The 15960-nt window shown below is 39.5% G+C and overlaps 2 protein-coding genes across 3 annotated transcripts in view; one reads left to right on the top strand and one right to left on the bottom strand.

Moving 5' to 3' along the window:
• Positions 1 to 213: 213 nt before the first annotated feature.
• On the top strand, positions 214 to 7118 carry josd2 (Josephin domain containing 2). 2 transcript variants are annotated; one of them, XM_042489938.1, is made up of 5 exons: positions 214 to 286; positions 530 to 658; positions 2835 to 2960; positions 3908 to 4102; positions 5204 to 7118. In XM_042489938.1, exons 2-5 carry the CDS (start codon positions 537 to 539, stop codon positions 5313 to 5315), a joined length of 555 nt encoding a protein of 184 aa, XP_042345872.1. In that variant the 5' UTR covers positions 214 to 286; positions 530 to 536; the 3' UTR covers positions 5316 to 7118. The 2 variants fall into 2 exon arrangements, with proteins under 2 accessions (XP_042345872.1, XP_042345870.1); XM_042489936.1 differs by having other exon boundaries at positions 241 to 406.
• A 3768-nt stretch (positions 7119 to 10886) lies between these two features.
• ttyh1 (tweety family member 1) overlaps positions 10887 to 15960 on the bottom strand; it is a 33697-nt gene continuing 28623 nt past the window's right edge. The window contains 3 exon segments of the mRNA XM_042489162.1: positions 10887 to 11985; positions 14178 to 14256; positions 15707 to 15874. Coding sequence (XP_042345096.1) covers positions 11902 to 11985; positions 14178 to 14256; positions 15707 to 15874 — 331 coding nt within the window. The 3' untranslated portion in view covers positions 10887 to 11901.

A 15960-nucleotide genomic window follows, 5' to 3' on the forward strand; every position in this document is an offset into this window, starting at 1 on the left:
CTGTGCATGTTTGTGTGCGCAGCCAAGGACATAAGTTTCATTCAACGTTGAATGTATCGCGTTTTTATTCAGAGAATAACACAAAATCACAACAGTTCAACGCGACAGATTTGTTAGCTTCAGTGCTGCCGTGAATACCGTAAATGGGCGTGACAGGCGCGCAAAAACCACAAAAACAACAACATCACAATAAAAACAACGGATCTGCTTCCGGTTTCTGGATGTAGCTGTCAGACTCCAGCATCTCTTTTTTTTTTTTTTTAACGGGGGAGCGCTTTGTCAGCAGGTCAGGAGCTTCATGTCGCTATTGTCGATTAATAATAGTTCCCTTTACCGCTGTTTTGCTATTTGTCAGCGACCAAACAGAGTAGAATCAGCAGGCTGTCACAGTTTAGCCGTCGTTACGGTAAGCTAACGACTTTAAAGTTATCGTTAGCTTCGTCTGTTAGCTACCAAGCTAACTGTATCAAAGCTCGTGTTTACCTGTTAACTGTTCTCATTTTTCTGTGTGTGTGTGTGTGTGTTTTAGTTTTAGTATGAGCGAAGGAGAAGTGTTTCATGAGAAGCAACGATTGGAGCTGTGCGCGATTCATGCACTCAACAACGTGCTCCAGGAGCGGGTGTTCACCAAGGAGACAGCCGATGACATCTGCAAACGGTAGGGGGGCGAATCTGAGGATGGGTCGGTGTTTTTCAACGTATATAATGTTAGCTAAAATATTTATCTGCTCTGTATTAAGCAAAAGAATTAGACAAACATTAGTTTGAAAACAGGGGCATTGCTTCACCCTTTGAAATTTTGGCAAATTGACTTGATTTTATTTCAAAAACGTGAAGATGGCAATGAGCAACTTAAGAAATGACCCAGAAATTTGCAAGAAATTACAAAAAATAAAGCTGAATTAAAATTACCTAAGAAGTAGTGGAAAAACAAAACAAGGTAATTGCCTGGGAAAACCCTGCCTAAAATTACAATAAATCTGTAAAAAAAAAATAATAATGAATATATAATTATTATTATTATATTATTATCAGAGTTCTCTGGACTTTTTTTCCTAGCATTTTCAAAATAATTTTCTAATTTCTTTCAAAAACATGGGGAGAAGGCAATGAACAACAAGAGACTAAATTACCCACAGAATAAGCAAGAAATTACTAAAAATGAAAATAAAAAGATTACCTGAAGACACGAAAAACCAAGGAAATTACCTGAAAACAGTTGGTTAAATTTTAGTAATTCTGTAAGAATAATTTAAAAACTATAATTATGATATATATTTCTCTGGACATTTTCCCTTGCGTTTTTTTCTAAATGTACCAATTTCTTGAAATTTGCAGAACATCTATTTCCAAGTTGCTCATTGCCTGTTTAGCTGCTTTGCAAAAAAATCCTAAAGAAATTTGTTAACAATGGGATGGAAAGAAGACAATGAACAATTTAAGAAGTGACCCAGAAATTATGAAGAAATTACTAAAAAAAACAAGAGAAAATTACCTTAAAAAATCTGAAACATATCAAACAAAAAAACAGGAAACTAAAAAAGAAAAACATAAAAGGAATCTGAATGCAGCACAAGAAAAGTAATGTCAGTCCAGGTTTCAAAGGGTTAAATAAAAAAGTAGTATCCCCACAGTTTGTTGGCCCATAGCCCCATTTATGACCTCAGCCACCATTATTACTCAAAAATTTGCTCACATAGTTTCCCGATCAAAATGTTACGTAACACATATTGTGCAGCAGCTGGTTTTATTTTCACAGTTAAAGCTTTCTGTCCAGAATGATACAGTGTCTGTCAGAGGTGAGACCAACTTAAAAATGCAAAATTTCTTCAGCCTGCAATAGATAACACAGTAGAGTTGAGCGGTACAGTGTGTCTCTCCAAAGGTTTGCATAGTGAATACTATGTGACTGAGTTATTGAGTGAAATACGGACATCCTTCTTCCGGGGTCCACTAAAGGAAAAAACTTTGTCTGTTTTATCTAATAAGATAAAGTCCACTTCCGAGATAAAAAATTTTCAGTCTGTTATTTCACACCAAGAGTTTTTATTGCAGCAAAACTTATCTAGTGGACCAAAAAAGCGATTGATTCATTATTCTTCGGCTACTAAAAGCTTAATTTGTACTTGCAAAATATTTATTTACATAGTGAAAAATAAATACTTGGCATCCACCTGTCAATACAGTATTTGCATGCAAAGTTTTGCAACTCTATTGTTTTTTAGCTTATTCCGTTTTATGAGAAACCTGAATACACTAGCTGGATTAATGCAGAATGTGAACCTTTTGAGGTTTTTTTTTAGAAGCTGGAAATCTACAGGATCAATACTTGAACTGATGAAACTTTATAGAGCGGGTCAGGTCACAAAGAACCGATCAGTGACTTTTTTATTTATATCAGTGTTTTATGATATATAACATTGCCCTTCGAGGAAGAGCAGTGGTGCGGCTTCACGCCACAAAAGCCACTGCAGTTAGTTTGGCTGTTGTTGAGGATGCCATGCTAACTTCATTGACTGTGAAATGAGTCGAGTCATGATCTTGGTAGCTTGTGACCTTGGCTAAAGAATTTCCTGGTGGAAACCCTGTGACTCCATCAACTCAAAGAAACGTTGTCCAAGTTGTTATAAATAAATATGGCTTATCTTAATCAGTTCTGCAAATAAATGCAGCCATATCCTGCTAATTTGCCACGGATGTCGGGCTTGAGAGTAAAGTCCAGAGGGTGGAGATGTTCATACAGAAGAAGATATAAAACAAATGACCTCAGAGCCAGTATCATATTGGACTTTACCTTTAAAATGCTGCGTTGCTCCGTTTCCCCCTCTATGCAGGCTGGCTCCACAGTGTGTGGTGAACCCTCATCGCTCCGTGTTAGGCACAGGAAACTATGACGTCAACGTCATCATGGCGGCACTACAGAGTCGGGACCTGGCTGCAGTGTGGTGGGACAAACGCAGGTGAGTGAGACACCCTGAGACCTGTGAGATCAGAAACTGCGAGCTTTACTGCACTGACATGTCTTATTGAAACAGGGACAGTCCATCCTAAAATACACGTTACTCTGCAATGTACTTTGCATTTTCTGGGCTTGAGTTTCTCAGTTGGTAATGCATGTCTCCCATTTCCATTGTAAATAAACAAATCGCTGTATTGTGTCTTTGAATGTGGTGAGATACTCGAGTCATTATATTGGTAATATTTTACTTCAATCAAGCTCTAATGGACATAGAGGGATTTGGATCAGCGAATGTGGAAATGCGTGTTTTGTCTGTCATTTATTTTAATGACCTCATCTAGGGGAATACATGCACCGCAATACGTAAAAATCTACTTACAGGTTACAAAGTTTATATTTGGAATATGTGTGCTCATTTTAGCCCTTTTTTCTAATAAATTTGGCCCAAATCTCATGCTATAAAGATTAAGAAATGGTAAAACCCACTGGTAGACATAGAGGGCGACCAACAAAATTAATTTATGAAAAAACAACGACAAATGAAGAAGATGCTGTAAATCATTGCATGGAGTTTACACTTTAAAAGCTAATCACAAAGCATCAGCTTTTCATGTACAAAGAACAAAAGCATCTTTTTACACTTGCTGACAGACACAGAGATAAATCTATTTCTGCACAAGTAGCAGAGCATCATGCGGGGCAACCCCGAGGCTTGTTGCATGTTGAGAGCCATGACTCTCACTCCTACGCACAACCCTAACCGCTATGTAAAAAATAGGCTTTTATTTGGGGAAATTGAGGAAGTCAGGCAGTGCAACAGAAGTGCGCGAGGTTGAGGTCACCTGACACCTGAACAGTCCATAAAATATACTGAGCCGAACAGACAGAGAACTAAGAATAAATCAAGGTGCAAGTTTTGTCTGACACTCTCTTTTTTAAAAAATACAGGACGGTTCAGAGCCTTTGTATGTCAAAGGTCCAGGGTTTTATTCTCAATGTCCCGTCACGAGTATCTCTCGGGATCGTGTCCCTCCCACTCCGAAGGCGGCACTGGCTAGCGGTTCGACAAGTTAACGGACAGTACTACAACCTGGACTCCAAACTGAAGAGTCCCGTCTGCATCGGGGGAGAAGCAGAACTACGGTAAATATGTGCATCACATCCTTAAAACGTGTCTATCAAGATATTTGTGAGAAAATGTCATGATGTTGATATTGTAGGGACTATTGGTGCATTCACTAAATATTTAAACAATGAGATGTTTTGATAAATAATCACCAATAGTGTGAATGTAATGACTGAGTGGGTAAAAGGCAAATAGCTGGAACAGTTTGGTAAGTTTAGAAAATGACATCACTTTACTGTAATTTCCCAATCAGACAGAGCGCGTTTAAGCAGCCTGGTGCGGCGTTTTGTTATTGTTTTTAATGTCAGTGAAGCGCCTCGTGTTTTTGAGGAAGTGTCCTAAAAAACGCAAGTTGAGACGTAAACTCAGAGCAGAAAAGGCACCCAATGTCATTGGGGTTTCTTTTTTTTCTCGTTCCAATCAGATTTATTTAAAGGCGGGCAGCACTTACTCATTTATTGGTGGTGGTCCGCCACAATCAAAACATCTGCCGCCACATATTGATTTTATACTTTTGGAGCCGGACTATTTGGAATATATAACCTGTTCTGTCATACATCCCATTACACTCCCAGAGTGCTGACTGTACTTTGGGCGCAGTTGCGGTGGGTCAACTATCCGCCCCACAGCTCAAACTCCACTTGCTGCTGAGAAAAAAAAAAGAACTGAAAGAGCTCCACCTGCGCTGCGTTCACAGACCTGAAAAAACGTCAGAACTTAGAGAAGCGAAACTGAATGATAACAAAGGGACGCACACAGGTCCTAATTCTGTGGGAAAGACTGGTATTATGATATCAAAAAAATCTAAGACAAAATCTGGTTTCATATCACGATAGATGTAATATTGATATATCGCCCAGCTCATGTACGTGTGCGCGCGCGTGCGTGTGTGTGTGCGTGGGTGTCTGTGTGTGTGTGTGTCTGCTCTGAATGAGATCAAAACTTGGCTTTGACGTGCTGCTTGATTTCTGTCTCACGAGTGAGTCATGGCATATGGGTGGTCACATGGGGCTTACCTCACTGTTTGTTTGTGTTAGAGCGCTGCGCTCCAGAGATCTGTCCCCTCTGTCTGTGTCCATGTAACCTTTTATCTCTTGTCCTCCTCGTTTGTCTCTCAGCACATTTCTCAGCGAACAGCTTTCTCAGGACGTGGCAGAGATGCTCCTGGTCGTCCGGCGGGAGGTGGAGGAGGACGGCTCGTGGCTGAACTCTGAAAACCCCAAGAAGTGATGCCTTGGGACGAGACGTACCTTTACACAGCATGGAAGAAAAAAAAAACAAAAAACTCCTCTGGGATGATGACAGACATTTTTTTTTAAAAACCTCATTACAGAAAACTTCTTCAGGGAATGCACTAAAATACATTTAATATCTACACACAGAGGAAATTCCAAAGAGGAGCAGAGGCGGCGTTTGCTCCTGAGACGAAGAACTGTTTCGATTGTAACAGCTGTTAAAGCTTTTGTTCTGATATGACCCATGTATCTGCGTTGTCCTTCTCTTAGTTTTTTTTTGTTTTTAACACTGGGAAGGTGCATCCAAGCTATCAAGGATCGAAGCAAACATGTTTGATGAGTTGTGACTGAACTTTCACTGTTTCGTGGTAGGAAGATTTGCAGTGTTTGTGCATGAAAATACATCCGCAATAAGGATAACTTGACTACTTTAAACATCACCAAGATGACAACGATTTAACGGTCCGAGACTTTTAGGATCAAGTCGCCAAAATCGTATCAGTATGTCAGTCAGTTATCGAGCAGCACCATCTCTTTCCACGACTATTTTTATAAACCTTCTATGCACTGCAGAGTTTGATTTGTTAGCGCTGTTTGTGTTCGTGCGTGTTCACACAGGCAGAGGTACTGTGAAGGCATCACTCAGTGAGGCGTTGAAGGACCACCAGTGTCTTTGCATGTTTTCATCCATTTACTAAAACGTTTTCATAGTGTGCCACATTTTTTAAAAAATGAAAATGTGTTTTGTTTACCTCCATGCTGCCTTTGTTTTCCTCTCATGTAACTTTAGTGTTGAAAACAAAAAAAAATCAGCTTGCAGAGATTTGAAACAAGGTTAAGATCAGTAATCACGACAAATAACGTGACCCTACTATTGTTTTTGCCAAAGTTTTGTCATTGATGTGCGATGATGCGGCTGAATCCACACAGTTAACAAAGCTTTGACGACAAAAAAGCAGGTGTGACCTGGTATTAACGTGCATTTGGAGTGATCCAATCACACGTGGACAGTGTCTGGGACATATCTGACCACATATCTTTTGTAGTGTAAACACGAAGGCCCCCTGATGCATCCTAAACCAGCACGCAACAGGAAAATAACAGCATCAGTGTAGGACGCAGTGGTTGTTTTGGTGATAGCGTGCTAATGCTCTAAAACTTGCCAATTTTTATTTCTAGTTGGACGAAGTGTTCAGAGACCGTCCATCGGACGGACACGTGTTGAATTCTGCCGACTGACACAACCACTAATGTAACTAGCCAGCATGCTACAGAGCAGCTCGCTAAAGTGAAGACGTAATAACTGTGCGGGGCAGTTACGAAATCTGAACACAAGTGGCAGCTGGAGACAAATTATAGGCACCAGTGTGAATAGCGTCGATGTGTCTCGGCTGTCCACTTGTGTTTGGGTCACCAAAATGCATGTTAATACCAGGTCAAAAAAGGCTCTTTGTCCATTTTATCCCAGTTTCAAGTCTCAACAGGTTGAGTTTTTCACAGTTCTGTCATGAGTGAAAGAAGTTAGATCTTTTTTTTTTAATCTAAAAGGTTGCAGGAATATAAAGTACACTATTGCCGACATGTGTAAAATAACTCTGACATGCAAAAACACTGGTTGTGTGACTGTATGTAACCTTTACGTTTGTATTTTGTCTCTCCTATTGATCTATGCATATCCAAAAAAAATCTGTCTCTGGTACACACTAGTGATCAACTCACACTTAAACCTCAGAGCTCAGAGGTTCGTAATAGTGAAACTTATTTATATTAAACTTTGACCTCTTGTTTTAAGTATGAATCTCTTGCAAAGCATTTTTATTTACACTGATCAAAAATAATTAATGCAGTCCTTTTGTTTTTATTTTTCACAGGTTTGAGTGAATGATCTAAGACTCTTTTTTATGCACAGAGCAGATATATTTCTCTCAAATTTTGGTTGAAAATTTGTCAGAAATCTTTGTTAGTGAGGCACATCTCCTTTTCCAAGATGATCTAAACACCTGATACATCAAGATGCTGATTAACCTTTTGAGACCTGATCAAACTGGCTTGATGTCCTTTAAAAAGGCATTGAGCATCTTGAGAAATGACCCAAAAATTATCCCCAAAAAGAAAATACAACCAAAGACAATTAAAGTAAAAGGAAAAAAAAACAAAAAAAAACCCAAAAAACAACAAGGAAATGGCCCAAAATAGTGCTTAAAATATAATATTAATTCTGTAAAACTATTATTATTATGATCATTCTAAATATATTTTTTTGGACATTTTTCTGTAGCTTCTTTAAAAACAGCTTTTCAAATCTACTTATTTCTTGCAATTTGCAGAGCGGTTCTAGTGAAACTGCTCAGAACCTTTTTTTCTCAAGTTTTCAAAAGAAATCAAACCAGTTTGCTCAGATTTCAAAGGTTTAAATACACATAAAGCTGTCTGAAGGCAGCACAAGAAAAGTGATGTCACTCCAGGTTTCAAAGGGTTAAACAGCATCATTACTACGCAGGTGTGTCACAATAAAAGGTCACTCTAAAATGTGCAATTTGATGAAACAACACAACGCACAAGTTTTGAGAGAGTGCGCCATTGGCACCAACGTCCACCAGACCTGTCGCCCGTGAACTGAAAGTTTATTTCACCACAATAAACCGTCTCCGGTGTCGTTTCCATGAATTTGACAGTACATCCAACCAGCCTCACACCCACAGACCACATGTAACCACACCAGCTCAGGACCTCCACATCCAGCGTCTCTACCTGCAGGATCATCTGAGACCAGCCACCAGAACAGCTGTTGCAATAACTGGTTTGCACAAAATTTCTGCACAAACTGTCAGAAACCGTCTGAATGAAGCTCATCTGCATTTTCATCGCCCTCACTGGGATTTTGACCTGACAGCAGCTCGTCATCGTAACCGACTTGAGTGGGCAACTGCCTGCCTCTGATGGCGTCTGGCACTTTGGAGAAGTGTTCTCTTCACAGATGAATCGTGGTTGATAGTGTACCGGGCAAATGGCAGACGGCGTCGTGTGGGCGAGTGGTTTGCTAAAGCCAACGTTGTGAACAGACTGCCCCATGATGGTGGTGGGGTTATGGTATGGGCTGGCATAAGCCACGGACACCGATCACAGTTGCATTTCATTGCACATACCGTAAAACTTCAATTAATAGACCAGGCTGTTATCAAATCATCATAAACTCAATAGGTTTATATTTGGGACAGGCGTCTATATGGGACGGGCTTTAAATTTCCTTTCACAAAAAACTGTTGTTCAGCAAAGACGGAAAATACAATCAAATTATTTATTTAACCATTTGAAACATGGGCAAATTGGCTTTATTTATTTATTTATTTCAAAAACATGGTAAGAAGGTTATGAGCAATAAAAGAAGGAATGATCAGAAATTTAGTGAGAAATTCTGTGAAAACAAGATTACCTGAAAATTTGTCAAAAAACCTAAAAAAAAAAAAAAAAATTACAAATCTAGAAATTATGTGAAAAAATACTTAAAAATTATAAAATAATTCTGTAAAATAATCTTACATATATATAGTCATGATTATTATAAATATAGTTTACTGGACATTTTTCTTTAGCGTTTTAAAAAATAGTCCTCTACATCTACTAATCTTGTTTTTTTTTTTTTTTGCATCTCTCTTGTTTACAGTGACGGTAATACTGTATTTTTTGGTGCTCATGGTGTCAGAAAAATTAACTGAATGACTCACTTGTGCAGAATCTTACCAAACTGACATTGTAAGTAGTATGTCCATACTGACAGAGGTTTAAACAAATATTGTATGTGTGATCTAAGCATCCAGTGGTGAGCCGACGACGCAGTTTAATACACCCAAAGAACTTCTGTAAAAATGAACTGGATGGCAACCAGACCAGCCCTCTAACTGAGACAGGTTTTCATTTGTCAAATGTGCAGCCACACCCGGCTTGTAAAAAAAGGGACTTGGTGTTTAATTTGGACTTTTACTTGAAGTTTTACGGTATACCTGGATGAAATGCAACTTATGTAGCAGCTTGATACACGGCCCCATGTTGTACACAATTCCTAGAGGCTGAAAATATCCCAGTGCTCACACAGTCTGCGTACTCACCAGAAATGTCACCCATTGAGCATGTTCAGGATTCTCTGGCTCGGCGACAGAGTGGTCCAGTTCCTGCCAGTAACCAGAAACTTCACAGAGTCACTGAAGAGGAGCGGGCAAACGTTCAACAATCACTCTCTCTGTGAAAGAGATGCGTCGCACTGCATGAGATAATGGTGACAAGTTACTGACTGGTTCTTTGGGTATTTGTAACCAGAAATGCATTTCTGTAGCACCAGTCACATAAAATCCCCCAAAAAGTATTTTCTCAAGATAAAGCTGCAAAGCACACCTGTGTGATAATCAAACTGTTGAATCAGCACCCTGATGCACCACAGCTGTCAGGTGAGGGGATTATCTTGGGAAAGATGAAGTGCTCACTAACACAGATTTTCAACAAATTTGCAACCAAAAACTGAGATGAAGATATTTATTAAGTGCCTGAAAAAAGTCTTAGATCCTTAAAGGTTCAATGTGTAAAATTTAAGGGGATTTGATGGCATTTCGCGGTGAAAATTGATTACAACCAGCTGAAATTTCTCCTGGTTGGATTTCCTTTGGTGTTTTTTGTTCAGGAGGTTTTTTACCATGAGCGTAATTATCCACAGAGGTCTCTTCCTATCCAAAACAAAGTGATAAAAACATTCACGTCATAAATCAGTGTTTCTGGGACGCTGTTCGGCATGTCAGAGATGGCTGGCTTGCCCATCACATGGCTTGTGTGCTCAACTAATTTCTGATACAGACGTTTAGGAGGTTTTTACCAGGCGCCAGATTATTTTCAGCGGTCTCATCCTCTCCAAAATATACAGACACAGTGATTTAAACCAGCAAAAACACTAAATGAAGCAGTTTCACGGTTCAAATCAGTGTTTTTCCGACATTATTTGGTATGTTGGAGACAGTGCCGAGGGCCTGCTCATGTGTGCTCTTCTTTTTTCCTGTGATAACTGAAGATCCAGACATTCAGGATGTTTTTACCAGGAGCAAAATTATCCACAGAGGTCTCTTCCTTTCCAAAACAAACTGAACCGATGATTTAAACTGGTACAAACAGCAAATAAAGCAGTTTGACGGAACATGTCAGTGTTTTACGATGCTGCTTGTCACAAATGGATTTCTAAGAACAGTCACTTATGTAAAAATACAATGTCTCTAACTGGAGCCAATGTTTGGTTTTGGCTTTTTCTGGGCTTTGGTAGAAACATGGTGTTAAACAAGCACCTGCACCCTATGTAGATATAAACGTCTCATTCTAAGGCAGCAAAAACATAACAATTCTCATTTTTTAGGCGTTTGTACACTAAAAAATATATTTCTTATATTATTTTTCATTTCTGCTGATATATCCCCAATCCCAAATACTAGACCTTTAACCCTGTGAAAAATAGAATCAAAAACAGCAGTGTTGCAACTTAAAGTTTGTTCAGTGAACGTCGCATCGAGTTGTAGACATGAAGAAGATCCGGTGAAGGTTATTGAAGTTATTTTTATTTATATTAGACTCTTGAGTGTAAAAGGATGCCATTCAAAAGGAGCATTGATAACCATACAAACTCAATTCAAGGGTTAACAAGGTCAGTTGGCAGGGACGGGGGGATTCAATGAAATCTCCAACATACCAGACCATATATACACAAAACATCTTGGAGAGATCTCAGAAACCCGATGCTATACATAGTTATTATTGCTAGTTACGGTAGGGCTACTGCAGCACCAGTAGCAAGAATCATATTGCTATGTACCTGCTGTCGTTGCATGGGATTTGTAGTTCTCCACTCTCAAGACTGGAGTGGCAGTTGTAGTTCTCCATTCGATCATTAAAACAGGGTCTTGGTAGCCCTCAAGTATGTTTTTTGTTTTTTTTTTTAAGAGCAAATGTTCATGATTATTCAGATATTATAGACAGTGAGATATACAGAATACCATAAGGTAATACAAGGAAAATACAGAATTGCCACCTATAAAAAGTAAGAATAAAAAAACATGATACCAAGTGAAGGAACTGCATAACCATTCACAGAAAAAAATGTGTATTGTTGCTACGTGCCAGTGCTTTTCTACAACAATATTTATATAAAAACTTAAAAATAAAATCGGTGGTACTGATACATTTAAGAATATAAAACTACAACGTTGTAACGTCAATACCATTCTGACTTGCCTCACCACTGTTCACAGTTTACACAGAGTTTGGACAGACGAGGGGGGAAAAAATTTAGACCAAGTGGACTTGGTTCATATTTGCACAGCCATCCTACCAGCATTTTCATTGTCGGTTATATCAACAGTCCCTTCAGACCTGTTTCTTTTAAGTGCTTCTCATAATAATAATATTTCAGTGGTACTGACGTTACGCACTTTGAATTCACACCTAGCATTCATTTTATTTAGATTAGTTTCTTTTTCATTTCAGTAAAGTGTCCATTCATAAGAAAACTAAACTTCTTTTTTTCTATACATTTCCTAACAAAAAAATAATAATCAACGTGAATACAGGTTCCTCGAATGGGCGGGGTTGGGGTGTGATTGACTTCCCCCGTAACCAGTCAGCATGCTGGGAGAGTACTGTGGGTCCAGAGTGGATGATGGGAGGCAACAGGAGAGAGGTGGAGACGGTCCGAAGGAGTGTTGAGAGAAATAAAAAGAGAGGAAAACAAAATTATTTACAAATGTGATGGTCAACTCGTTATAGGTAAAGAGAGCACGTTTCGCTCACTATCTGACCAACAGGCTTGAACACATTTATACACAATTTAATTTCTTAAATAAAACTCAAAGAAGTAAAACTGTATATATTACTGCTTTACTTCATTCCCTCCTAAAAAATATCGGCTTATAGTCAGTAAAGAAGACTGTTATGCAATCTCAATATGTTCATTATTTTGAAAAAAATGTACTTAAGGTCCACTAACGAGTTTTTGCCGGTTTTCAGCTGTATTTCATGGTCTTCTTAAATGCGTGCAGTTTGCTCAGTTGTAACGGAGACAAGCTAAATTGTCCTCATGAGACTGAGAGACTGGTCACATGATATATTGTGGTCATTTATAGGACGGTGAGATTAGTACTCAGAGACTCCGTTTGATGAGGAAGACTATGAGATGCAGCTGAAAGCTGCGATAAAAGTTAGTGAGCACAGGTTAAAGGGTGATGCTGGTATTTTTCAACCTTGACCATATTTTTGTTTCCAAGTGACTAATGGGAACAACATTTTTTGAAACTGGTTCAGTGCTGAGCAAGACTGCTGAAAAAGGGTGCAATGTAACCACTAAGGTCATGTTGGCGCAGTCAATTTGCATCCACTGAAAGTGCTTGTTTTTGCCACTGACAGGCTCACATTATTGTTTTCAGTGTCTTATATTATGGATTGGATGGTAGACCTTTTTGTTTAATGAAAAAAATCCCTGAAATCACTGTTGCCTAAGTCACCAGAAATTTCATCATCATAAAACATTAAAAGCCGAAGGCAGCAAAATTAAACTCAGAAAAGCTGTCTGGTTTTCTCTTCCCCTGTTCCAACAATCACCAAATCTGGTTTGGTTGAAATAAACCCTTAATTCACTCAGTTAAACGTGAAAATATGCTGCTTCTACACACTAAAATTACTGTTTATTTGAATGACGTCTGGTGGGTTTGGTGATGGCGTGTTTGGGCTGTTTCTGGTTAAAAACTTTAAAACTAAAAGGTCTATCTCTGCAGGTATCATTTCCATAATGTTTCAGACACTAACAATAACAATCTGAGCCCGTCAGTCGCAAAAACAAGCACTTTTAGTAGATGTTAAATTACAGTCCATTATTACTCCACGTGGTTACACTGCAGCTTGCAGCCATCTTTCTTAATATTGGACCATTTTTAAAAACTGCAGTTCTAATTAGTGGCTTAGATACAAAATATGTGAAAATAGGGTCCATATTAAAAACTTAAAGTTACGTTTATTTTTTTTCTGCCAAACTACTCTTAGACTTTATTAAATATGTATTGATAATATATTATTAATACATATTTAATAAGGTCTTATTATTCATTAATTAATAGTAATATTAAGTATTATTATTAATAATTATAAAAAACAGAAACCAACTCATTTTTGTTAATACTTAAAAAATAATATAACTAATATTTCATATCACTGGTTTCTTCACTAACTTACTTTTTTCTATGTATCTGTTTACAGTGAATGAAAATTATTTAATTTTAATTTTATGTCATTAATTAAATGTCATGGTCCTCTTACAAGCTTTTTCTGAAGCTTTTCAACTGCATCATATGGTCTTTTTCAGTGGATCAAGTTTGCTCAGTTGTCATGGAGACAACTAGGCTGTCATAAGACTAAATTAAGTCACATGATGACATGTGATCATAACTATATAACTTCCACAGTGGATGACCATGATTTGTGGTTGAAAGCTGCCAATTTCAAACTAAATGTTTCATTTTTGATTATGTAACATTATATTAATTTTAAATCGTTATGCTTAAAGTAAGGTGTTCTTTAAAATGGTCAGATAGTGATCATTAAACACAAACAGCTCTCAAATTATGCACAAGTAAATCAGAAACAGTGACAAAAATGCAAATTCTTGTTCACGTATCTGCAGCTTTTGAAGCATCAAAAAGAACAAAAGTCCGGCCCACAGGGTCCTGCGAGGTCACCGTGTTAGTCCGTTTGCTACTGATTATTAAAGCGAGCGTGTGCACTAACAGCAGTGGTAAAATGGCACAGATTGCGATGGCGTCACAAGTACAGAGGAACTCACAGAGGGGGGTGGGGACTGCCTGTCAGTCAGGGGTAGGCTCTCATAGCCAGGGTTGCCATTGGAGGAAACGTTTGGAGTCCTGTATAGAGATAGAAAGAGACAAGGACAGAAGAGAGAGGGAGAGGAGCAACGGAGGATGAAGGAGAGAGGGAGACAGGGGTGAGACACATTGAGAAAAGACAGACGGGACGGGGAGGAGGGGGCCGCGGGGTTGACGGGAGCCAAGGACAGGTAACAGGAAAGAAGGAGAGAGAGCGGTTAGAAATATAGTGCGGTAAAACACAGCACTCAGTAGTAGGTATTAGTGCAGCCGGCGTACAGTCCACTCCTGACTGATGATGCACTGCAGGATTTCTACAATAATCTGCAATTACATGCATTTAGAGCTGGGTGTGACTCACCCGTCCCATTTCAGCTGTAATGTTGTTTTCCTAATGAATCTGTTTATCTGCATGATAAACCCCAGAAAGCTTTTAAAGCAATCCCGAGCAGATTCCATTTAAGAGGAGTGGACTGTATTTTTAGTGCTAGCTGAGTTTCTGAGCCTTGACAGTCTGGTTTAGTCCTCGTATTTTCGTGTTAATATCAGATATGGGAGCAGTCAAGACGATCAGATTTGGACATTAAATAGTCCACGATTATTAGGTTTCTCAGAGCTCTAACTAAGCTTGGAAACAACAGTGAGGGAGAAAAAAAGATGAGAAAATTTGAGAAAGAGAGGGAGAACCAAAAAAGGGAAACGGATGAAGAGAGGACAGATCCAGAGAAATAACGTTTTGGACACCACAGTGAAAAGACAGATGATGCAGAGGGGTGTTTGCAGGGAGGAGATGAGGGGTGGGGTTACCTATAGTCAAACTGAGCCTCACATCGCCGGAGTTTTTACGAGCGCGGCCTCGTCAATGACCCCCTCCCCCCAACACAGCAGTAGTCTACTGCTGTTTAGGAGACAGGACGCCATTTGAGACAAGATCTGTGAGAGTGACCGAGCGGCCTACATCGTCTGTCCTGAAACACTCGACAGACGGATAGACAGACACACAGACAGACAGACAGACCTCTGGAGTTGTGTCTGTTTCTCTGCCTACTCTGGAGTCCATATTGACCTGTCTGTGTGTCTGTCTGCAATGCATGTGCTGAACCTGACAATCTGTGGAGGTGGACTACGTGTCTACGTAGAGACAAGAGTGTGTGAACCTAGCTGACTGCACTGCACTGCCACTACGCTCTCTGATATGATATGAATGTTTGTGTTTTGAGGGGGAAATCTATGTGTCTGCACAAAAACATCTCAGTAATATTCAGTCTGTCTCTATGTGTTGTTTAAGCAAACTGTGTACATCCTGGACTTTTAACTCCCTGATCTGGGGGTTATCAGTTTAAAAGTTGCCCATAGGTACAGATCTCGACACCGAAACTCAAGCTTGATGCCCAAACTGTATCTAAGAGCAACCTCCTCCTCGTCTACAAACATCTGGGACGTTCTGTCTGTCTGTCTGTCTGTGTGTCTGAGTGTCTGTGTTACTCACGGGAGGGGCGGCGCGCTAGAAAAGGGGGGTGTCCACCCGGCCCCCGGGTAATTATAGAAGGGGGCCATGGCCCCTCGCTGAGACCCCGAGGCCGTCTGTCTACGTGCCTGATGGGAGGTGAAGGGGTCCTCACTCTCGCTGTCCGAGTCTTCGTACTCCTCGGATTCACTGTCGTCGTCCATGAAAGAGACAGAGAGACGTGTGTCAGCAGAGAAACCACTGTGTCTTCATACTGTACCTTTTTCTCACCAGAG

Source organism: Plectropomus leopardus, chromosome 7, assembly GCF_008729295.1.
Source record: "Plectropomus leopardus isolate mb chromosome 7, YSFRI_Pleo_2.0, whole genome shotgun sequence".
In the NCBI taxonomy this organism is placed as follows: Eukaryota; Metazoa; Chordata; class Actinopteri; order Perciformes; family Serranidae; genus Plectropomus; species Plectropomus leopardus.